At 41.5% G+C, this 26,246-nt stretch overlaps 2 protein-coding genes across 2 annotated transcripts in view; both read right to left on the bottom strand.

The window, feature by feature from the left end:
• Positions 1-8,316, bottom strand: part of LOC146829171 (uncharacterized) — an 83,884-nt gene extending 75,568 nt beyond the window's left edge. The window contains exon 1 of the mRNA XM_085608174.1: positions 8,214-8,316. Coding sequence (XP_085464300.1) covers positions 8,214-8,316 — 103 coding nt within the window. The remainder of the gene's footprint in view (positions 1-8,213) is intronic.
• The window catches only part of RPS6KA6 (ribosomal protein S6 kinase A6), a 626,385-nt gene that overhangs the window by 358,887 nt on the left and 241,252 nt on the right, over positions 1-26,246 (bottom strand). The window contains exons 11-12 of the mRNA XM_085607823.1: positions 16,748-16,836; positions 8,839-8,903 (exon numbers count right to left, since the gene is read on the bottom strand). Coding sequence (XP_085463949.1) covers positions 8,839-8,903; positions 16,748-16,836 — 154 coding nt within the window. The remainder of the gene's footprint in view (positions 1-8,838; positions 8,904-16,747; positions 16,837-26,246) is intronic.

Below are 26,246 nucleotides of genomic sequence, written 5' to 3'. Positions count from 1 at the left end.
ACTGGTGGTAACTGAGTCTGTGAAGTAAAAAAAGGGTTTTCCTTTTTGGGTAAGATACTTATCAACTCATTTAAACATTCTCTTCAGTCAAACTCCCGAAATCGGGTTTCCACAACTCACTCCATATGATGGAACACTTGAAATCAAAAGGCGTCAATTTATATCAACACAAACTATTTATTTGTATTACAAAGTTTTTTCACCAGAATATATTCAATATAAAATATGAATTTCATTATTATAAAAAACACAGAAACTTAAAAACAATATAACATTTGGTGCTAAAAAAGGAGAATAAAAGACAATATATTTTGTCATGTAACAGTTTATTCAGAACCCTCATGGGCAACATTGACTAAGGATTCACTTCCTTATTTGACAAAAACTGAGTCTGACTAACCAGTCCTAGAGCCAGTGCTATGTTAAAAGACACTCAGAATACAGTGAAAACTCCTACATACACTAGGGAACACTATGTGTTGGGGTCCCCCTGTGATCAGCATGACCTCCTCTGTAAGCCCCTAGTATATAATAGGGCAGGGGATTAAAACTACCTATTAAAACGCGCCACAGGGCGTGTTTGCACACGTCACCTCAGGCCCCGTCCCCTCACTTCCCCACTGTATAAACAAGCCCTGTGGCCGTTTTAAGATGGGAGATTAAGTCCCCTTGAATCCTGAGGGTCCCTAGGGTCCAACTAGACCACTAGATACCTCCAGTAAGCGCCACAGAGCTGCGTTGCAGAGAGATGTAAAAAGGGGCACGGCCTAGACCACCTCTCTGCAACGCAGCGCAGTGGTGCTTACTGAAAGCACCTGGTGGGCTAGTTAGCCCCCAGGGTCCCTCAGGATTGAAGGGGAATTATTTCCCCAACTTAAAACGCACCACAGGACTTGTTTGCACATGTTTACACAGTAGTGAAGGGAGGGGACGGGTCCTGAGTTAACACACCCTGTGGCCGTTTTTAGTTGGGAGATTAAGTTCATTTGAATACTGAGGGTCCCTAGGGTCCATCTAGCCCACTAGGTACGTCCAGTAAGCGCCATTGCAGACAGGTGTAAAAAGAGGCACGGCCTGCACCACCTCTCAGCAACGCAGAGCAGTGGCGCTTACTGGAAGCACCTGGTGGGCTAGTTGGCCCCCAGGGTTCCTCAGGATTGAAAGGAAATTATTTCCCCAACTTAAAACGCGCCACAGGGCGTGTTTGCACACGTCACCTCAGGCCCCGACTCCTCCCTTCACCACTGTGTAAATGCACCCTGTGGCCGTTCTAAGTTGAGAGATTAAGTCCCCTTGAATTCTAAGGGTCCCTAGGGTCAAACTAGCCCACTGGGTACCTCCAGTAAGCGCCACAGAGCTGCGTTGCATAGAGGTGTAAAAAGGGGCATGGCCTCAGAACACCTGTCTGCAACGCAGCTCCCTGGCGCATACTGGAGATACCGGTTGGGCTAGTTGGCCCTCAGGGACCCTCAGTATTAAAGGGGAATTAATTCCCCAACTCACAACTGGCCAGGGGGTGCGTTTGCAGAGTGCTGCAAGGAGGGGGCATGGACTCCGGCGCGATGCCGGTCTTTTATTTTATTTTTTTAAGAAGGAGGGCTGTGTGCCCCCACCCCTACTTTTTCTAATTTACTGGCCCTGGGGACCCCATCCCCCAGGGCCTGCACTCTAATCTTGTTTTGGTAAAAAATTAATTTGGCCCTCCCAAGGCCTTAATCGGCCCCGGGGACCCCAACCCCCGGGTCATGGCCTTTTTTTTTTTTTATTCTTTAGGAGGGGAGCTGCGTTTCCCCCCTCCTCAGGCCACTTATGGCCTCGGGGACCCTATCCCCCGGGGCCGGCCTTTGTTTTTTATTATTTAAAAAATATATATATTTATAGAAACACCTAGGACATGCTGGACAAACCGTATTTACCTATCACCATGACGATTTGCGTGATATTCATTAAAAGGCGACTATGCATAGAATGAATCCACATGGAATGTATTTACACCGCTAGTGAAGCTCTGACGTGTCTGACGCCCTACCGTGGCTAATCTCGGCGCCCCCGCCGGTGGGTACTCTCCAAGTAGACACCCTTGTTGTTTATTTATACAAACATGGGTAGCTATTGACGGGCACATTTAATATACACGCACACCAAGCCATTCAAAGGGGATTCGACAAAAATTCGACCAAACTATGCAAGAAACCCCCTCACGGTTAATAAAAAACACATCCACTGCCGGATGTGTAATACTTTTTATTTTACTCTCTGGAAAGGAGACGAACCTCACTTGAGAGTCACAGCGTGCTCCAGGCTGAGCCCAATGCTGTGTTACACCCACCAGTGCCCGCCGAGTGCCTCACACCTGTGTTGTATTCACCAGCTAGTGAGTATGCTATGACACTCTCTAGCCCATGTGCACTGTAACACCACCCCGTGAATATGTCATGCCACACTTGCCTTTGCACGGGTTATATTGCCCCATCTAACGTGCCTTCCTCGATGCCTATGATATAACGCACCGCGCTATGCCATACATAATACAATCTGGGATCCAGTGCATATGCAACGTTACACTCCCCAAGACATATTTTATATTACAACTTTAGAGACTAGTTAGGTTACACAACACTGCCCTGTGCATATTACACTCCAAGGCGCATATCGCATAGCACGCGCTAGTGCCTGTGCTATCTCGCGCTCTCCAATGAATCTGTCATTGCGCACAATGTACTGCATATTATATTTCACGCCCCGGTTCATCTTATATCACACTTTTCGGTGCATAGTTTATACCATATACTATATCTAGTTTTCATTTTCAATCGTGCTTTCAGGACTATGTTCTATATAACACTTCATCCACCTATCCTTTTCACGGGCATTACAGTTTGCGATGGGGGGTGGAGGGACAGGGGGTGTTTCTGCCAAGTGAGCCCGGAGTCACAGTCACAAACGTCCTCTTCTTCCTGAGTAAAAGTGAGATTATGCTGCATACTTGTTGATATTTTAAGTAGTTCGCACAGACACACATTTTAAAAACAATAAAGTTCCTAATACCCACCTTCTCTGAACAGTTAGCTTGCTGCCCAAGCCACCTCCTCCCTATCCTCTGTTGTCTGAATCCATGGACTAGCCTCCTCCCTCCTGCCATGCATGGTGTGATGTGCTGCCACTGCCCTCCATTTAGCATGATGTACCAGTCCACTCCTCCTGCCCTCCATTGCCCAATTCTATGGCCCATCATTGACCTCCTGCTTAGCCTCTGTGCTTAGCTTGCTGCCCCTATTCTCCTTCCCCCTGCCCTCCGATGTCTTTGTGCATGCCCCTGCTCCATCCTTTTTGCCCACCATGTTCCATGGACCTGCCACTCCTATCTACTCTGAGTGTTCTGTTGAGCTGCCACTCCCCTCCCACCTGCCTAGAATTGTCAGATGACTGTAACCTGTCCCTGCCACCTCCACCCTGCCTGTCCATATGCCATGCCCCTATCCCCTTCCTCCTGTCCTCCATGGTCCATTTTACTGCCACACCCTTCTGCCCTCCCTGGTCTGTTGTGCTGCAACTGCTCCTCTTGCCTGCCCCGCGCGGTCTGTTGTGAGGCCCCTTCCCCTGAACTCTCTTGTCTGTGCACAGGTCCTGACCCTCCCTTCTATCCTCCATGGTCCTTTGTGCATGCCCCTGCACCTTCCTTCTTCCCCATCATAGCCATTGTGCTGCCACTAACCCTCCTGCTTGCCATGCATGGTCTTCTGTGCTGCCATGGCCCTTCCCACCTTCCCTGTGTGGTCAGCTAGCTTCCCCTGACCCCCTCCCACCTTCCCTCCATGGTCTGTGTGTATGCCATCATAGTCTCATTGGTGCTCTCCATGGTGTGTCTTTTTTCTAGTGCCCAACCTGCCTGACTTCCATGGTCATCTCGCTGCTCCTGCCCTGCCCCCTTGCCCCCAGCCCTCTGTTTCCATGTGCAGACCCCTATTCCCTCCCTCCTGGCTTGTCTGTTCCATTGTAATGCCCCTGATCCGTCCCTCCTTCCCTTTATGGTCTGTTATGCTGCAGCTTTCTCTCCTGTCTGTCCATTATGGTCAGCTAGCTACCATTGCCTCTTTCCCCTCTGTTGTCTGTTGTCCATGTGCATGGTCCTGTCCCCTCCCTATTGCCTTCTATGGATTGTTGTGCAGCACTCCCGTCCCGCATGCGCTGTGTGGTGTATTGTGCTGCTGCAAACCCTGATGCCTGCCATGTAGGGTCAGTTTGGTGCACCTCTCCATGTCCCTCCTGTCCTCTGTTATCAGAGTCCATGTCCCTACCCCAATTCCTCCTGCCTACCATGATCCAATGTACCATACGTGCGAACATTTTGAACTTGGTAAGAGGGAGATTTTGAAAAAAAACTGGGGTATTGATTTTCCCCTTTGAGTTACATTGAAAAAGAGGAAATTGTAGACAGGAGACAGATCAAATAAAGCCCATTTGAGCTTAAAAACATTGGACGTTTCCTGGCTGAAACAGGTCTGTTGGCATGTATGGTTGTACTACCACTGCCTCTTCCTTCTGCCCACAATGGTCTATTATATTGTCACAGCCTCTCTTGCCAGTCCTGTATTGTTGATTTGTTGCCCCTGCCCCCCTTTCCACTGCCCTCCATAGTCTGTTGTGCTGCCACTGCCCTTCCTGCCTGCCCAGTGTGGTCAAATTGTTGCATCTGCACTCTCCTACCTGCCTTCAATTTTCAGAGTCCGTGCCCCTGGCCTCTGCCTCTCAACAGTATCCCAATGAACCACTAGATTGCTAACATTCTATATTTATTACAAAAGTGTGGAACGCCTGACGTCATCTTGATGTAATCAAAACTGTAATACCTAGAGTATTTCCTTTAGAAATTACATATATGAGAGGGTCTTATTTGCATCAAAATTATGGTTAGTGCTCTAAAAAACTAAAATGAGGACATATTTTCTGAGTTTTCAAATAGCGACAAAGAACTTTTAAATTATTTGTAATCTTTATGTTTTTTTTATCCAGTTGACCACTTGTTTAAATGTTGCACCTATGGGAGAGGATGTGGTGTTACTTCCAGAGCTGCAGACTTTGCAACTAGGGAACCAGGTTGGAGTTTCTGCTTCAGCTCAACATTCTGTGATTCTGGTCAAATGACTTAATCTCCCCATGTCTACAACCAAAATGAATTTGATCTTGTGTGATGTAACCAATGCTCATGTAAAGCACTCCAATACCTGACAAGTCTGCACTATATAAAACTGCAAATACACAAAAAATAAGTGTTTTGCACACTTCTGTCATTGGGCTACATGTGGGCTACATCTGGGTGATATTTGTGCTACATTTGGGCTCTTTTGTCTCTGGTGGCCATCTTGGGAGATTTATTTGTTATGAAGTTTCCTAATTTCCTCATTTACTGCAGTCTCCTCAGTAGGAAATGGTTTCAGTTTTTTACTTTGATTCCATCAAGAAGGTATTCAGATATGTCACACGTTTGCCATAAGAATTTTAGCACTCTAGTTGTTCATTAGATCACTGTAGTAAAACAACTGCTCACCAGGGAAGTCTGCTGCTGGAATTCAAAGTGCATGTTTCAGTCTGCATGTCAGAATTTTTTTATGAAATAGAAGAGGATTTGAGAAGTCAAAATATGCCCTAATTTTACTTTCTGAAGCACTAATCATAATTTCTATGGCAAAATGAACCCCCTCATTGTGTTCCTTTTTAAATTAAATGTTTTAAGTGTTACCAGTTTATTCCAATCAAGATGGCTTCAGGTGTGCCATACTTTTGTCATAATGAAGACAGTAAGTGCTCTAGTTGTTTTTAAGAACATTCTTGGACATTCTGTCATTGGGCTATACTGGGGCTACATCTGGGTGATATTTGGGCTACATTTGGGCTCTTTTGTATCTGGTGGCCATTTTGGGAGACTTATTTGTTATGATGTTTCCTAATTTCCTCATTTACTACAGTCTCCTCAGTAGGAAATACTTTCAGTTTTTTACTCTGATTCCATCAAGAAGGCATTCAGATGTGTCACACATTTGCCATAAATTCAGAATGTTAGCACTCTAGTTGCTTATTAGATCACTGTAGTAAAGCTACTGGTCACCAGGGAAGTCTGCTGCTGGTATTGAAAGTGCATGTTTCAGTCTGCATGTCAGAATTTTTTAATGAAATGGAAGAGGATTTGAGAAGTCACTCAAAATGTGCCCTAATTTTTCTTTCTGCAGCACTAATCATACTTTCTATGGCAAAATGAACCCCCTCATTTTGTTCCTTTTTAAATTAAATGTTTTAAGAGTTACCACTTTATTCCAACCAAGATGGCTTCAGGTGTGCCGTACGTTTGTCATAAGTAGGACTGTTAGCGCTCTAGTTGTTCTTTAGAACACTCTGGGACGCTGCAGTAGAACACAAAGGAATCAACTGACAGTCTCTGCCCTTGTTGGATGTACATGTTTTACTGAAAATGTCAGACTTTATTCTCACAAGACTGAGAAAGATAATGTGAATTTCCAGAAAATAAGCTCTCAGTTTAGCTTATAGATCACCTTCCAAACCTCTGTGGGAAAAGCATGAGAAAATAGTTTTCTCTCAAGCATGATTCATGATATCACAGCAGAAGGCTTTTTCACATGGAAAATCACCTTAGAACACACCACAATTCCTAAAATGAGTATGGTACCAAATCATTTATAATGTAACTAAAGTTTTAAAACCTTCTATTAACTGCAATGCTTTTTAATGAGGTGCTATCATATATATTGGTCCCAAGATGGCTGCCAACACTTCTTGGATGAAGTGCTGACCAGATCTCACGATGAGATGTGTGGTTAGGCTCCGCCCAGATATATAGGTGATTTTACTTTTGATTTTCTCAGGAACTACTGAACAGATTGACACCATTTAAGCAAAAGGCACATGCCTGACCTGAGGACTATCTCTTTTCCAAATTTCAAGTAATTCTGTTCAGCCGTTCGGGCTGTACCTTCGACTAAAGGTCCTATGGGAAAATGCATGGGGAAAATGCGTTTTGGGACCCCCCTTTTTTCTCAGCCCCCGCTTGACGAATCACCCCGAGACTTTTAGGGTAGGAGCTGAGCAGAGCGCCCCATTAGTTGTGAAAATTTCACGAAGATAAGTCAACCGGTGCGCGCACGGTGAAAAACCTTAAAAAAATATATATATTAATAAATACATAACTTAGCATTTAAAAAAACGTACAAATTCACTTAAAAAACCATAGGTTTCACACACGTTATAGTTAGGAATCAGCATTTAAAAAACCTTGCAAATTCACTTAAAAACCATAGGTTTCACACAGATTATAGTTAGGTGGACATTTCACTCATAAAAAAACAATGAAATTCCCCCGTTATAGTTAGTTCAGATAACTATAACTCGCGCAACCGCCACTCTATCACAAGGATGATGTCATGAGTGATGCCACTGACCATGTCATGAGTGATGTAATATGTGACGTCATGAGCAGTGGATTGCGGGCGCGGGAGTTATAGTTATCTGAACTAACTATAACGGGGGAATTTCATTGGTTTTTTACGAGTGAAATGTCCACCTAACTATAACCTGTGTGAAACCTATGGTTTTTTAAGTGAATATATATATATATATATATATATATATATATATATATATATATATATATATATATATATATATATACACTGCGCTATACGAACATTTTTGTTGTGAAGGTATATCTGCTAAAGGCATATGCATGGTAAAGGCAACGCATGGTAATGATGATGCGTGGTAAAGGCTGTTTCCCGAATTGCCTCCACTCCTGCTCTGCCTATCTTCCTTTTCATATCACCCACAGCAGAGAATGCAACAGATTCAATATCTCCGCTAAGCCGAAATCGTGCTTGGAATACGTTAAGGTACAGGTTTTCCTCATTATGATTTTGCAGTTGCACAACATCAGTGTTTTAAATCTTAGAGGACAGGAAGTTGTGACATAAATAAAAAAATTGCCATGGTAATGCTTTCCAGAAAAGGATCCAAGTACCTATCCAGATTCAAAACAGGAATAATATCCGGCAGGTACTGACATATCAGAATGTGTACTGCACTTATTAGCTTATGAGGGAACAATACTTTTGGAGAACTGCAATACTGCAAGTAGAAAGCAGAACAGGCTACATCTGATGCCAATAAACGCTGAAGTAGAAGAAAAATGAGTAACCACTGGGTACTGTTATAAGGCTGTAGCCTGAGGAGATTCAATTTATGATTGCAGCTTCCAGATTTCTCTGTTAAAGAACATGAATAGAACTTCCCATAATACATAAGAGACATGACTACAGACAGTAGATCACACTATCACGTTTATCAAAAACTGACAGCAAAGGTTGAGAACAGGCTAGCATTCTACAAAGAAAGATCAATCAAATCATTCAATTTGTAACATGGCTCCTACAAATAGGTCTCTCGACACAGGGTATCATAAGTCACCTTTTTTTTAATTTGAAAGTAGTCAGCTGGGATACGAGCCTGCATTATCAGAGGAAAATAAATGTTTTGATTTTGATACTCAACTGAGTTAAGTAAGCTGCATTTTCACCAAATAAGCTGAACATATGAGTGTAGGGTTATGAAAACATAACATTGTAGGACACTTGAACTGTTGTTTGACACTTCACTGTCAAAAAGGCTTCTATTAAATTAAAGGACTTTCTGCTTATTTATCCTAATGCAATTGATTATTGTGGTGGGGGCTACTGATGATTGTTCTTGCAGTACAAAGGGAGGAACTGCAAAGTAACAGCCTTCGGAAATAAAAAATGATGTTGTTTATACAAGACATTGTTTTCAACTTACATTCCAGTCAATAGTTGAGAAAAAGGGATGCCTCTTTATTTCTTCAACTCCATCAAGGCCAGCACCTATTAGGAATATTAGTTATGTTGAGTATTAAATTTGAAAGACATACTCTTGCAATTGTTTACTGATAAATTATATTTCTTCAATAGTGTTGATAATTAAAATAATTCAGTCGCACAGCTGCATCCTTCACATCATTATTTAGGGTTTCCTAACTACTGCACTTTTTGCACATACCCGTAAAACTTTTTTGTAATAGATAATTTGTGTACAGCATCAAGACATGTAAGTGACCGCATCAGGACAAAACTACTGCAAAGAAACACAGGCCCCCAAGATTGGTTCATTGCTGAAAGGGCAGGAATGTGGAACACGTGGTTGATTATGGGCCGTTGATAGAGCAGTGGGTTGATATTTAGTTATGTATAGCCTGAGGGTTGAGTAGACCAGTACTATGTGTACAGCCATCAGCATTTTGCTGTGCCAGAAAATACATTGTTGCAAAAGTTAGATTAATTATCTTCACAGCACAAGCCCAGCACTCTGCCGTTTGCTGTGCTGGTGAAACAAGATAGAACGCTGTTGGAAAAAGTGGGTTACGTTAGAAGAAAGTGAAAGACTAACATAGCCAACTGGACAGACCGTCCATAACACGAGGAAGGAGGGAATGACACAAAGACAAGCAATCCACACACACTGGGGCATGAAGGCATTAGGAATGCGGAAAGGAGGGGAAGAGGACAATCCTTCACTTCAGAGAAATTCACACTAGGGCGGAAAGTCAGACACAGCGACAAACAGGAGCAGTCATAGAGATCTGTAATAAAGAAATAGGAGATGGAGGCACCAATGCCAGTAAGAGGAGATATGGAAACCCGGGCAAAAAGGCAATAGATATGGAAAAAGGGGTATAGGCAAACAATGTAATAGGGACAGACAGGAAACACAGAACTCGGACAGGGAAAAGCAAATACTGAGAAAGGGAGACATCAGAACTGAATCAAGACAAAGATTGCCATAGCTAGAAAAGTTTAGATATAGACTCCGATATAGGAAGGAAACTGACATCAGGCATTGGAGATGGGCACTGTTACAGCAGAACACAACTTGTCAAGAGGGACACCCCAAAACTGGACAGCAAAATAAATTAAATGGATGAGATAAACAGACTCAACGTTGTACCAGATGGATACTGCCATCATCACATGGAGACAAAGACATCACAACAGAGAGCCATTGACATGGGACTAGAAAGCACAATCACCGGGAGAAGGACAAAATAGAGACTGAGACAGAAAGATATGGACTCTGACACAAGAAGTCACAGAAACAAGAATAGACTGACATGGATGCCTAAATGCCTCAGTTCATGGCCTTTGGACCCAAGAAACTTCAGTCTTAAATAATACTGCCTTCTCGTCCACATTGCACTGGACACGCAAAAAGCTACAACTAGGTGTGGTAACGGTTAGACTGGTTAGCGCAGGTGGGAATTACCCTAGCATTACCTTATTAACTGCTTTCTAAATTATGTTATTCTTTCTTCACTTATATGTACTCTTTTTAGCCTATATGCTACGGGTAACTGCCCCCACCTCCCTCACAATAGTATTCCTCTGTATTACGGAAAGCTAGGAGTCCACATAAAGGACTGTTATTGACTTGAAACACTTTTATGTTTTGATCTCTAACGGTTTCAAAGAATGTTTAAATTTCTTCCATATTTCACAGAGACTAAACCAGCATAGCGTGTTTTGCAGTGAGTTCAGTGTGAAATAAAATATCATGACATTTGAGCTACCTTATCTTTTTTCTATATTTAGGTCCCTAGACTCGAGAAGGATCTTCTGTTCATTATCACTGCAGAGCATATAGTTTTAAATAAAATTTATTCTCTCCTTTTTGTATGACTTGGTAACTATACATACATAGGGACAGTATTCACTGTTCCAGCAAGGCAGATTACAGAGTGACTACATTGTTCCAGATGAAAGCTCCTGACCAACCTTTTAGGGCATTTAATTTGGGCTGGAAAGTGTTGGCCTAGTACAGATTGATAAAAAAACTGTTTCCCCTCCCATTTGTTTTAATCTTACCAAAAGGAGATCGCAATATCGCCTTTGACCGCAACTCCAGGTATTTGTTTTTAATGTTCCCTCACTCCCTTAATATCTATCACAGAGTTAGCCTCATGACAGTGTCCACACACATCTGCATTACATCTTTGCAAGTATGCTTTAATTTTTAAGGTTGAGCTCATCTGTGTTTTTAAAATGGGTGAGGAGCGGGTCCTATGATGTAGCATGCCACCACAGGGTGGGTGTGGGCTTCGCATCCTAATATGCAGAATATCTGATCACAGTTTTAGACTACACTTCCACAGATGAGGTTTCCTGTATTCTTCCAGGTACTGCCTTCCATGGTATTTTAAAATGTAGACAAGTACATACAGATAAGTATATAAACATATATTAATAGCAAGGGAGTGAAAATAAGTAGCCCAATAACACGTAATTTAGAACAACTTTACTAATAAAAGCATGTTCGCATATTTATTGCTACAATGCAAAGTTCAAATTCCAGTTTATTACTATGGTACAGTAAAACTGACATGAGAAAAACACCACTTGCTGCCTCACAGACTGCATGCAACAATCAGTTTATATAGGGGAAACAACTTTCCTAATAGTGTTGAGGTATCTTCAATATGATTTTACCTTACTGCACATATTTAACCCCTAGCAGCCTAGTTTTAGTTAAAAATCTTCAAAAATGTTCACTAAACATGGAAAAAGATGCCATTGTATAAACTATGTATGCAGATGTGCAGACTATTAGGGACCCTCAACGCATCGAACTATGGTAATAAAAAGCATATTGCACAATGGGAGACTATATATATATATATATATATATATATATACACACACACACACACACACACACACACAAAGTAGTGGCAGTAACCACTGTGCTGTTATAGTGAAGACCTAATTACCATAGAAATTGGATTACTTTGTGTTTTGCTAATAAAGTTGACTGACAAATCTTCATAAAACTTTCCAAAAAAAGTTCATCCATACCTTAGATCCTTCCTGGAAGGTTTCAAGGTGATCAGTTAGGGAGGCTGGCTATTTCAAAACGCAATTTCACCATGCAGTTTCCATAGGGAACTTTAGAAAGTGCTGCAGGCAAAATGGTTCAAATGAATTTCACCAAATTTTACAGAAAGCTACATGTTTACAGAGAAACTATGTTTTTGTGATTTGGTGTATATTTGGTCAGCAGTTTTGAACTGAATATGGTTCAAAATGTATAGATATCAGGATATAAGCAGAAATAAAAAAAAAAAAATCAAGCCTTCTGACTGGCCGAGGGGCTTTTTCAGAATAAGCACTATGATTGGTCGGCCGCAAGAGGAATAGAAATGTTGCGGCAGCCATCACAGGACTCGGAGACTTGGTCTTCTGTACAGAAAATGTTTTTGAAAAAGGACATTAGGGTGCGGGGTAGTGATACCTTGACCCCTAACCCTTGAGGCGGGGAAAGAGTCTCACAGGCAGCTCCCCCCCCCCATCCCGATTCAAATTTAAAAAAGGGTGGTTGGTCATCCGATAGGGTGTGGGTGCAGGGTCTGGCTTCAGGCCAGACCCTGCACTTTACTCCATACTGTGCACGGCCAAAGTACATGCGCTGCAAGGTCTTCGCCACGTGCTGGGGGGTGGGTATGGTAATAAGATCTTACTATACGTTAAGAAAAAACCTAGAAATGCACTGGAAAAAAACAAAGGTAAAGTGACGTAATATGGTAATAATACCTTACTTTGCCTTAACAAATCTCAGAATATTCACTAAAAAAACAAATGTTATAGCAACTTAATAGTGAGGGAGAAATGTCAGTTTAACCAAAACATTTAGAACTAAAAAAAAAAACACTGAACTTAAACATTTAAAGTTTACTGAATCAACTTGAAATAGTGCCCCTACATTGCTCTGCTTATGACACCTATGCCACAGATTCCAACACTCGTGACATCTTCAATGACATCATTGGTCACAAAATGCTCCAAATGAAGATCTGGGTGCAGCGGGCGGTCTGGTGAAAAGGATGAGAAGTGCCTACACATGGTAGAGTGCCCTGGGGACCACAGTGTGCTTGTGATAGTGGCTCCTCATACTCTGGATTTTTCACACATATCAACAGTATTTGTACACTGAGTGCCTGGAATCTTTTGGTGCCGGCCAGAACATTAGGGCGTGGTTGGGCAAGAGGCTCAACTACATGCCACTGCTCTGTAGGAATAGGAATGATTCATTATAAAATATAATAATGAACAGAACAAAATGAAATAGGGGTTGGGAGGGGCCTAATAAGCTGAGGCAGGCAAGTGTTTACTTGGTAAATTGATGTGGCGAGGCGCTTGCAACCTTGGGGTGGGAAGGGAAGTAGAAAGGAGTTGAATCTTTTCCATGTCTCTGACACACTGAGCAAAACACCTTACATTTTCTACCTGCCTGGCTGTAAGATTATATGTCATGAATCTGCATTAAAGCACTGTAATGTATGCATAACATAAATAAAGAGAACTTTGAAGAAAATAATGGAAGCACATTGCTGAAATGGGCTTTAAGTATTAGTTTTTATTTTTTTCCTTACATATTACTAGGTTTATTAAAGTGGTAATAGGTAGGGAAAATTATTTATAACTTTCTATATATACATTTTTTAAATTTACAGAGTACCGTAGTACCTCCTAGGTACTTAAAAAATACACATGTTTAAATTTGTTAAAAAATGAAATATTCTCTATATGACACAATAGGTTACAGATATAGTATACTACAGTGTATTTTCATTTTTTCCCATATTTAATTCTTAACCAAAAAACTCTAAGTGCCACGATAATACCTACAAATTCCTGCACGACTTTAAAAAAAATGTGTTTAAAGCCTGGTTCTCCGTAAAGTGCTGTAAAAATATATAGAAAAATACAAATACATTTCTTTACCTATTACCACTTCAATAAAGTGCTAATAGGAGTACTGAACAAATATGTAAATATAGTATAATAGGGTAAAGGGGTTTTGAGGTGAGTGAGGTATTGGGTGGATAGGGTATTTTTAAAGTGGGTAAGGGTATTTGCGTGGCAATATATATATTCACAGAGAAAAACAATGTTTGCAGGGACGCAATAGTTAGGCTCAGATTTCACTCTTACAAACCCTTCGAAATTCAACAGTTATAGTTACCAGAGCTAACTATAACTTATGCCCCTGCAATGCACTGCTTAAGACCTCACATATTGCATCACTCATGACATGGTCAGTGACATTACTGATGGTATTTCAAATGAGATCACTGATGACATCATCCAGTGAGTTTATGAGTGTTAAACATATATACTAAGCTACTTCAAAAGTGTAATTAGTATACTAGGAGTACTACTAAAGAGTGCTACTACTTCTAACATATATTATGTGACTGGCTGTGTGTATCCAACTGTGAGTGGGTGTCTGAGTGGCTGTATGGGTGTATATGTGAGTGTGTGAGTAGTTGAGTGAGTGACTGTGTGAGTGGCTTGGTGTGTAGGTGGTTGTATGCATGTGTGAGTGGCTCTTTCAGTGGGTGTTTAGTTAAGTGAAATGGAGGTTGAGTGGCTGTATTGCAGGTTACAGTGTCAGTGTGAATGGCTGTATGATTGAGTGAGTGGGTGTATGAGCGCGTATATGGATGTGTGAATGGGTATGTAAGGGGTTGTGTGGGTGAGTGAGTGTGTGAATGGTTGTTTGGGTGAGTGGCTGTATTGAGAGGCTGTATCGGTGAATGAGTGTCTGTGTAGGTGAATCAGTGGGTGTGCAGTAGCTGTATGAGGAAGTGTGTGGCTTTGCAAGTGGCTATATGGGTGAGTGACTAGTTGTATGAGTAACTGTATGGGTGAGTGGTTGTGGGAGTCGCTGTTTGAGTGAGTGGGAGTGTCAGTGGCTCTATTGAGGAGTGAGTGGGTGGGTGTGTGAGTGAGTACTAGAATGGGTCCTTGAATGGGTATATGAGTGATGTGTGAGTGGGAGTATGAGAGGTTATATGGATGTACGAGTGGGTGTGAGTGGTTCTGTGGATGATGTCATCAGTGATGTCATTTGAGATGTCATCAATGATCTCAAGGACAATGTCATGAGAGATGTAATATGTGAGGTCATAAGCAGTGCACGGTGGGAGCATAAGTTATAGTTCGCTCAATTAACTGCAAACTTTCTATGGTTTTGTACGAGTAAAATCCGAGCCTAACTAGAACAACAGTGTAAGCTTTGTTTTTTGGGTGGATTTCTAAGGTTTTTTTTAAATTCTATTTCCTAACTAGAACGTCCCTGTTACCTTTGTTTTTTCTCAATGAATTGCTAAGGTGTTTTAAATTCTATTTCCTAAACATAATATCCCCATAACCTTTGTTTTTTTCAGTAAATTGCTATGGTTTTTAATGTTATTTCCTGACTGTAACCTGTTATCTTTGAGAGTGAGTGTGTGAGTTTGCGAGTGCCTCCTTGAGTTTGTTAGTCAGTCTGTGAGAGCATGAGTGTCTGAGTAGGTCTGTGAGTGGGTGTGTGAGTCTGAGTGGGTCTGTTATTTGGTGCATGTGAGTAGGTCTGTGAGTGGGTGAGAGAGAGTATGAGTGATTCATACAGTGGGTGCATGAGTGTCTGAATGGGTCTGTGAGTGGCTGTATGAGTAACAGAGTGGGTTCTTATCATTCTCTGCCATTTTCTGCTTACTTCTGACCTTTAGTTTGCCTCCTACTACTCATTTATGGCCATTATTTGACCTCTTTCTGCTCGTTTCTGACCTTCATTTTGCCTCTTTCTGATCTCTATGTTGCCTCTTTCTGTTCGTGGGTGGCCTTTATTTTGCCTCCTCCTGCTCATTTCTGATCTTATTTTGCCTCTTTTTGCACGTTTCTGGCCTCTATTTTGCCGGAGGCGGTGGTCCCTGGGGCTAGGTGGGTCCGTGCAATTTAGCCCAGGGGAGGTGGCGGTCCCCGGGACTTGAACCCAACCCTGCAGGGGGGTCCGTACGCCCCCCTCAAAATTCAAAATAAATTCCCGAAGAGGTGGTGGTCCCCGGAGCTCAAAAGAGACCATGGAGGGTGGGTCAGCATGGTGGTCCACAGGGCTTAAAAGATCCTCAGGAGAGGGGGTGGCCATGCACCCCCTCCATTCTTTTACTCCCCCCATGCCCCTGGGACCTGGCCCACTTGGGGGCTAAACAGTAGAGAAGCGCAGGAGCCCGTGCATCTTTTTTTTAAAAAATTTCCACAGGTAGACGCGGATTCAGCGCAACTCCCGCGCCAATATCTAAAACAAAATGCTTTTCTGTCCTGCAGGCTCCAAGGGGGACCCCAGACCCAGAGCTAGTGGGTTAGGATAATCCTACCCTGCCCCCTTTTCTTTTTTTAAATGTTTTTTCAGGGAAGCAGAGTCCCAAGATGGCTGCCAATACTTCCTTATAATTGTGTTCAGCTGTTCAGGCTGTGTTCAAAATCCCTACGGGAAATTTTATGGGGTGTTTTGGGACCCCCCTTTTTCATGGCCCCACTTGACAAATCATCCTGAAACTTTTAGGACGGCAGCTGCAGTGAGTGGCAAACTAGTTTTGAAAATGTTGTGAGGATTCACCAAACGGCGCTAAAGTTATTGGCAAAACAAAAAAACATTTTCCTATGGTAACTAGGTCCAAAGTAGAACTACCTACTGGCGACCACCAGGCATGTATTGTAACAACTAATATTTTACAACAATACGTGTTACAGTTTCACACTGATGTTAAAGGCACTGACAAAATACATTTACTTGAGTAATCATGAAACACCCTTATCAAAGTGCACACCATAAAAATGAATTCGAAAAATCTCACCTAGTCTGTTTGAAGGATTCCTTTTAAATAGCATCCTTAAGAGGCTTTGTGCTTCTGGGCTGAGAAACTGTGGCATACCAAGTTTAGATCTGAGAATTAGATAAGAAATGGAATTACTGTAACAGTACCTATCAACACTGCTTTTAATGAAAAATACTTTTCAGTATGATCTATGCACATTGCTCGTAAAGGACCACATTGGTCTGTTTCTACAGAGTTGTGTGGTGCACACAGCAAATAATCATCTGTAAATGCCTTGAAGAGGAAGGCTACAAACAGATGTCACTATATTTGAAAAGAGACTTACTGTAAACAGCAACAGAAAACATCAACCACGGACTAGCGATAGATGCATGTATAATCCTAACATAAGTTAATGCTCTGCTAATGGACGGGCTCTATGAGGTCCAGGGATCTAGAAATTACATTCGGAGATTAAGTGAGAGGATACATGGCCCGATACAGGCCCAAATCACAGAAGTTAGTTTGCATGTGAAGGTCAACTCCTACACCTAGGGATAACTGTACTTTTTTGTCTATTCACTATTCCATAGTGGAGATTTTCTTCTATGTGTACACATAACAGTCACAACCCCTTTTAGAGGGGGTGGAGTCCCCAATAACTTAATTTCAGAATGAAAAGTTACTATTCATAACTTTCCAACTGTATGGGGAGATCTCCACACAGGGTGAAGCTCTCTCAATAGGAAAATATAGGCACATTAATATCATTTAAAAATATATTTATTTTTTTACTGTAAATTAAAAATGTTAAATATTTGTAAACATATATTAACTTAAGATTACTTAAAGAGAAAGATACCACAAACTACATCCTAAAATTAACTATTACCTATTTTAATTTTCTAATTAATTTAAATATACATTTTAAAAAAATATTTGAAAATCCTCACTAACATTTATATTTGCATTCAATTTGTATCAATATGTTCTATAAGTTGTTTAATTATTTTTGATGTTTAGACATTTACTAAAGTAAGTTAAACATTTAAAGAAGTTTAAATGTAAAAGTGCATTATCAATTATAACATTTAGCATTAATTATATTAAAGCTTTTTAATTTTAAATTGATATATAAATTTTACATTTAGAATTAAACAATTTAAATTAGTGTTTAAGGCTACATGTATTGTTTACTATGGGAGTGTGTTGCAGTTCCAGTGGTGGGACGTGTATGATGTCGGACTTGCTCCAAAGCTGGCTGCAGTATGTTTAAGCCTGTTTTTCTAACATTATGGCTGAAGTAAAATTTGAAGTGCATTTTTTAAATGTTAATTGTCTTACTCTAATATGGGTCTATTTTTATATGACCTTGTCCCACACCCTAAACACCTCATTAAATTTCCCTAAACCTTTCCCTATTAAGTACTAATGATGCCCTATTTTCTCACCAAGCCTCCTTGCCCCGACACCTTTACTACTAAAACATATAGCTATGTGCGTGGACATCTCCTCACAGCAAAGATAAGAGAGGTAGGGATAAAGCTGTCCAGGCATAGGTAAGCCAATTGCATTTTGTAGTGCAGCAGTACTAAAAGAGTACTAATTTAAGTACTACAACATGACTTCTTTGAATCACACCCAAAATGTCAGTATTAGAACACCTACTCTGTATAATCCTGGGCCAACCACTGTTTCTTTAAGGTCCTCATGCCCCATACCTACTAGAATTTGCAGCATTTGGAAATGGCTTTAATAACAAAGTCACAGTCTAGATAAAACAAGTATTGGAAAAGTCTACACGTCTAGTATTGGTTGTCAGTGTTTGTTATGTTTTGTCTTTGCAATACTTGAACCTGTTAGGCCCTCGTTAATCTCTATAAAAAAATAAAATGCCAAAAACAAAAGTAGAATTTTGGTCTAAAAAAGTACACAATGTCACAGTTGTCCTGGTCACTGAAGGAAAATACTTTGAGTGGATACGGTCATTATAAACAGGAAGAATGCTGTCATTCGCAGATAATATAGACAATGGCTGAAGGGGGCTTAACCGCTGTGGATTCTGTTGCAGGCAGAAGAAAAATGTGAATGGCACATTGGTACAAATATTAGTCAAATCAAAAATGTCTCGGCTAACAAACTACATTTTTTCATCATGAGATTGCCTCAGGATCCGTAGGACAAGTTACTTACAATCGATAACTCTTTATCTGGTAGAGATAGGATAGAGTCGAAGAGTCCTTATCTTAGGATCTTCCCCAGGTACCATATTGAATCCGTCAATGTTTTCAGTAGTACTTCTTCACATCAGTAGAGGGCGTCGAGTGACTCAGGAGCGACGTTGTCTCCCGAATGGGACGTCAGAGACCATATAAGCCCTTCCCTGACGCAGTGAAGTCAATTTCTTTTGTGACCATTTATGCGCCAACAAAGCAAACCCACTGTCATGGTCCTTACTAGCGACTCTAGGATTCTACCTTCACCTATGCCCTTTCTTCACGTGTCCCCATAAAAGGTACGGCAGGATCCATGCCTTTTATGCGTTAGGTAAATACTGGTGGTATTGCCCTAATGTTCTGCTTTACAAACTGTGAGGGTAATGTTGCACGTCATGTTACTATGTATCTTTTATTTTCTGTTATCTTTTGCCTTTCAATATTGTCCCCGTTGGTGTCTCTATACTATTTTTGCTCCCTCAGCCTTGATCTGAGAATGTGAATGTCCTCGATACAACACTGTATCACGAGGCACCTGCACACGGTGGTCATGTTGGGCGTGGCTGGGCGTGGCTCAGGTGTATAAAACAGAGCCTCGCCCTTGCTCGCGTGCTCTCTATTGGCGTGTCTGCCGTCTAGGAAGAACTCCGGCTTCTCTCAGTCGATCGCATATCCTAGAAAACAGACTTCCGTGTTTCATCTTGGCTGGCAGAGGATTCTTCACATCGCGCTGCAGTATAGGAGAATATCTTTAGGAAATCGGGACTCCGGTTATAAATAAAGTCGAGATTGGCTCAGATCTCGGGCGGTAATAGTATTTTAGCGCAAGACTCTCTTGTACATGTTTGTTTCAAGGAAGTAATTTATGGAAAGATTTCACAGTTGATGTACGTGCTAGGCAGGTACTGCACTTCATGTAATTCTATTGAAAAATACTTTCAAAAACTCTTCAGACTGAACAAAGAAGGAGTATTATGTCTGGATAGTGAGTTAACGGTCGTGACATTTCATCTTCCTAGTTATAGCCCTGAAGGTTAAAGTCATCTACAGCATTAGACCTGGTAGGTGTAAAAAGCACACAAAAATAATCTGTATATATTATGTTATGGGGAGTTACAATATTTGCTTATGTAACTAAAATGTGTTGTTGTATATCTTTCTTCTAGGGGAATTTGATATTAACAATAACTACCCTCTCATTAATATCTCAATACATAATTTACTGCACGGAGGTCCAAGTAAATCCTAGAAGAGTTTACAAACATGAATGTAATAAGATAGTGGTTAGTAACATTAAAGGTAATCTGTGGCTTTTCCTTTTAGGTCTCCCTCCCAGCAGTTTCCTTCCCAACACCCTTTCCCTTACCTGGCCACTTCAATAATCTGTGCTATAAAAGCATACAGACTTGAAGCTGCCTGGAGTTGGAACATTCTGGCAACAAAGTGATCCTGAAGAATCGAGTGTGACACCCACTTAGAGAAACAATCCCATGAAATAGTGTGCTAAAAGTAAGCACACATTGAAAGAATTGCAGTAGAAAGCAAAGAGGAGATCTAGGAGACTGCAGGGCCCTCAGTTTGTAGAATGGGTAGGATGGATTGGTTGATAAGGAATCTGCTGCTAGATTCTGTCTCTACCAGATAAGGCATTACCGAAGGTAAGTAACTTTTACATCTGATAGGGACACCTAGCTGCAGATTCCTTATCTTAGAAACAGATACCAAAGTAATACCATTCTTGGAGGAGGGGTTGCGAACTGACTTCACCAAAGATCTCCAGTCCAAAAGATAGAAGGGACTAGGCTAATCGAAAAATGATAAGTGAAGCTAGATGCTCACCGAAAGACTGATTGCCAAGAAGGTCTAAGTGAAGCCCGTAGGGAGTAGCAAGCTATACGACCGTGAGAAACAAGGTATAGAATAAGTAAAAGAGGCAACTCCAAAAGGGATGCAACCCACGATTGGGGAATGCATAGGGGCCCAAGGACAATAGTTCATGGAGTCCAGGCTCAAAACCAATGGAGGAAGCATACACAGCATGCTCAGCCGCAGCGAACACATACAACGAATAAAGAGAACCCACAGATCGTCAAGGAAACTATCTAGAGAAACATTTTGAAAAAAGGGACCTCCATTCATGGAATGATGTATAAAGAGAACAAGAGAGAACAATGAATGCTGAAATGCATCACTAGAAAAACAGGAACAGTAAAAAGAAATTGTTCTTCTACTAAGAACCTTGAAAAATATATAAGGCATCCTCCGTAAAAATGCAATGGTGATGCTCATTGAAGAGAAGGAAGGAAACAGACAAGCACAACAAAGAAGGGTGAACCAGGTTACCAAGAAGGGTCTAGATAAAATGCAGCGACGTCCACCATATAGAAGGTCAGATGACCATATGTGCAAAACACACACATATATATATATATTTTTTATTTATTTTTTTTATTTATTTATTATGTTTTGGCTCTCAAGAGGGCCACATAAACATATACAATACACAGCAACAAATACACAGAAAATACAAGAATTTAAAAACAAAATTCAATCCGCAATAGCTATACATCAGAAAATCAATCTAACAAGGCCGGACAGACAAAATATCACCAGGGATATTAATAAATAGCTAAAAATCCTTTAAAAAAGTTAAAAATATAAGAACAGAACATTTCGTTCGGAGGACAATAAAGTGCATGAAGGAAATCCTTTAAAGTGACAATGCTAAGGCGGATACAAATTATTTTTAGCCATCGATTGCGCAAATTACGTAACATAGGACAAATCAATAATACATGCATACAGTCCTGGGTGTTCAGTTTACATAAATTGCACAAAGCAGAAGTGCCATGCCATTTAGATAACAGTAGATTAAGTGGAATTAAATCATAGCGTAACAAAAACCAAAACCTACGTATCCCATGCGGTAGATTCCATAGGGCATAGGGTTGTGGCTGTTTCAACCTATAGGAGGAGATGAGAGGTTCCACATTCCTTTTATCACCAACTGATTTTTTATCAGAGAGGAAACAAAACTCCCACGAAGCCTCCTTGAGGACATGTTTTAACTGCGTGGAGGAGTAGGAGAATAGAACACTTTCATCAAGTTTCAGTATCTTTACAGCCCTTCTAAAATTGCTTACGAGTTTAGAGAACTCTTTAAAATTGCCCAAAAGTTCATTTTTGAGGAGAACTCGCAGGGTGCCATCTCCCGCTCTAGCCAAACTGGCCACCCATCTTATTAGGGCGCATAGACCCTGAACCCAGGAACTCCTGAGTCCAAAGTCAAGCCTACAGGCGGCTAGTGGGCAAGCATTGTTTAGAGTCGAGAGGGATCTTAAGAGTTTCCCCTCAATCTTATGGCAGAAGTCCCAGTTTTTCACCTCTATTAATTCAATACCATACAAGATAGTTGCGGGGATTTTTACTCTAAAAACTTCTAGAAGACTGGAAAAATGTCTTTTCCCCGTTGCCTGGTATAAGGACTTTAACCCATTGCCATGGGCAAGAGCTTTGCGGGAGCAGTGCTCTATATGGAGTTTCTCACTCATATTGGCCGAAAATATTTTTCCCAAAAAAGTATAGGAAGTTACGACCTCCAATCTATGCCCTCTAATAGCCCAACCGTAATTTGTCGAGCGGCACTTCTTCTTACCAGCTATACACATCACTTTACTTTTGGTAATATTAATCTTCATGTAATGCTCACCAGCGAAGGCCTGTAGAGCCTGTAGCCGATTTGCAAGACCAATTGGAGTCAAGTCAAGAATCAGAACATCATCGGCATACATCAGGCAGGATATTGGAGTCCCTCCTATCATCGGGGCAATCCCCTCACTGGCAGACACGGCAGCAGGGAGGTCAGCCGTATATAAGGAGAACAAAAGGGGTGCCAATAAGCAGCCTTGTTTAAGGCCATTCCGAGATGGTATTTTGGCCGAAAGCCCCCTTTCGCCCCCCATTAAGACCCTGCACCAGGTCTCAGTGTGCAGAGCCCGCACCTGTTCCAACAGGGGGGTAGGGACACCAAGCGTCGCCAGTTTTCTCCACAGCGTTCCACGATCTACTTTATCGAACGCTGTGGAGAAATCAATGAAGGCGGCATATACCACTCCTCCTCTCACCTGGACATATTTATCTGTGATCACCTGAAGGGCGGTCAGGTTATCTAGCGTGCCATGCTCCCTTCGGAAACCAGTCTGTTCAAACGGCAAAATATTGCCGTCCTCGACCCAATCAGAAAGAGATCTAAGGAGACATTTCGCAAAGACCTTTCCGATGGAGTCGAGGAGTGCAATCAGGCGGTAATTACTAGGGCTATCCCTTATACCCCTTTTAAAGATAGGGACCAAAATACTTCCTCTCCAGGACGCAGGAACAAATTTGGAGAGATGGCACGCCTTAAACAAGGGGTACAAAATTTTGCTCCAACTTAAGGGATTTTGTTTGAGGACCGTCATAGGAAGCTCATCCGGTCCCATGGCCCCAGAGGGCCGCATATTTTTTATAGCCGTCTCGATTTCTTTCTCTGAGGGATGGAAAACCAGGTCTTCAGGGGCAGCATATATGGAATTATCAATACCTGTGGTCCCGTTCCCTGCATAGAGCTCTCGGATATGAGAGGACCATACCTCTTCTGGTATAGGAATGGGAGTGGGGGTATGGCGCGTACCACATCCCTTCCCAATTATTGCCCAAAAGTCTTTAATATTACCATGTACAGCAGATTCCCTTAGTTTAATCCAAACTTCATCCTCCCTTTCCTTTTTAATTTTTTGCTTGAGTCTGCTTCTCTTTCTTTTTAACCTGGCAATTTCTTTCCCACGTTCCAGAACCCTTTCTAAATACTGTTCGCGAACTAGTTTATTTATTTCCCTATTCAGGGTACGCAATGTATTGGGGACTACCTCTCCTTTCCTAGGGGGAACAGTTTTTTTTGCGTACAATAAAATCTTTCGCATAAATTCTTCAAAATAAACAAATTCGCTACCATTCCACTCGTTTATTACCATTAGGGTATCGGCCAATAGGTCCTGCACCCCATTAATGGCGGCAAAGTTCCAGAAGCACCTTCCAGAAGAGGCATGGAAGGTAGCCTCGTTGCCATTAAGCGACCAAGACGCCGTATTCAAAGAATTTAAAGACATTGTTAAAAACAATATACTATGATCGCTGAGTGACGTAGGTATAATCTTTAGGTCCAGAATATGGGGAAACAAGCCATAGTCTGCAATAGCATAGTCCAAAATTGACGACCCAAAGGGGGATTTATGAGTATAATTAGCAGGGACGTCAGATGGAAATCTTCCATTTAAAATAATACCATCCCCAATCGCTAATTCTTTTAACAAAATCTTCCCTCTTTTATTTGTCACCAAGTTCTCAGGGAAAAGCGTCTGGGGAATAAAATGAACCTCTTCCTTAACTTTATTCCTGAAGAGTTTCAGACTAGCATTTGAAATTTTGCAATTTAGATCACCTACAAGCAAAATTACAGGGGAAGATGGGGAATTTTTTATCTGTTCAATATATCGGAGAACCTGCTGCAAACTATCATTAAAACGCTCCTCAGGGGGTATATACACATTAAAAATTACCATAGGATATTTTTCACCATTATGGAACAGATTTTCTAGAGTTATTGTGTGGAAAAGTCTACTAGGATCAATATAATGGGAGAATCTCCATTGCAATTTATTTGACAATAAGCAGGCAATCCCCCCACTGGCATGCCCTTTCTTAGAGGGCGCAGCTGGTACTTCCAGGACATAAAAATCTTTTGATGGAGTTAGCATATCAATGCACCATGTTTCCTGAATGCACAATACATCCGCACCCAGAGAAGATAAAAAAGCAAGTTTCTCTGGGCAACTGTGGAATCCAGCCGCATTCCAGGAAATTATTTTTAATGCGGTGTTAAAGATGGTGAAACAATTTGGGGTTATCCTTTGTTTTTGTTGATAATGCACTATGGAGCCAATTCCACCGGTTATTATCATCTATGAGTGAAGAGTTCTCAGTTAGTGGAAGTGGCTTCACGTGCGAAACTGAGCGTTTTCCCCTAGAAACCCAAATTTTTAGGTCTCTAAGGGGAGAGGTTACCCCGTTTTGCTCACCACCCCCAAACCCCTGGTTACATAAAAGATTTGGCTTGCCTGGGTTGGAGATAGGGAGAATGTCAATGCCTAGGCGCTGAAAATTTTCGGCTTGTTCTAGTATCAAGTTTGTTATAATAGGCGAATAAAATTTCACCCGTATACTCAATACCCTACTTCCACTCAACAGAGACACCAGTTCTATGTCTCTAGATTGAATATGGTAGAGACTTTCAACCTCACTAAAACGTTTGAGAAGCCAAGCTCTATTTAACAAAAGGTCAGTATCAAATAAAGGTACAAAATCTAGTACACGTACGTCCACCGGGGCCTTAGTGATATTTACAGATCGGGCCGGAGGACAGTAATTTTCCGACTCTAGTGTTACAGCAAAGGGGGGAGCCAAAGGGTTAAGAGCCCCAGATGGATAAGAAATTGGCACTCCTAATGCGCTCCATGAAGGAGAGCATGGGGGAGAGCCCCCTACTTGCGGTGTAGCTTCCTGAGTAAACAAACTACGTTGTTCGTTTTCCCCCTCTACAGAGGTTAAAGTAGTTAAGTTCAAATCAATGTCCACCTTTAAGGAAGTAGCAGAGGGCTCCACATTGATTTCATCATTCTCCCTTGCCGCTGAAATATTTTGGAAAATAATCCTCCGCTGCTTTTTCTTTCTGTATTTTCGAATTGGTTTCCTCTTGTTACCTTTATAAATTTTTTGTTTACCATTTTTTCCCCTTTCTTCTTTTACCTCCGGTTTATCGTCCAGGGATTCTTTTCCGCACTCAGGCACAAAAATAGGAAACAACTCCTGGACTGCTTTAGGGACAGGCAAAGGTTTATCCTCCTCCTCTATCTCCAGAACTGTGTTTTTGATGCAGTTGGGAGCTGCAGTAAGAGGCATATCCTTGTGAGGTTCCAGAGTAGGCGATTCAACCTTCCTATCCAGTTCCCCTCTAGTATCTCCGGTTTTCCCCTCAGACAAGTAATGCTCAGACTTGGGGGGAGAGGCCTTCCTCATATCAGGCGATTTCTGCAGCAATGTCTTTAAAATTTGAGTGACTGATTCAAGAATACAGTCCGAGCTGCCTACAAATTTCCCCAAAAGCAGTAAGATTGAGGCAAGGAGTTGTTCCAGAGCGATCATGAACTCAGAGATCGGCTTTTCTCGTACTTCCGCAGTGCAGCAATTATCCAAGAGATTAAGGTCGGGGCTCCTGGAAATATTTA

Source organism: Triturus cristatus, chromosome 5_2 (assembly GCF_964204655.1).
Source record: "Triturus cristatus chromosome 5_2, aTriCri1.1, whole genome shotgun sequence".
NCBI classification, from domain to species: domain Eukaryota; kingdom Metazoa; phylum Chordata; class Amphibia; order Caudata; family Salamandridae; genus Triturus; species Triturus cristatus.
This window is presented reverse-complemented; position numbering and strand designations above follow the sequence as displayed.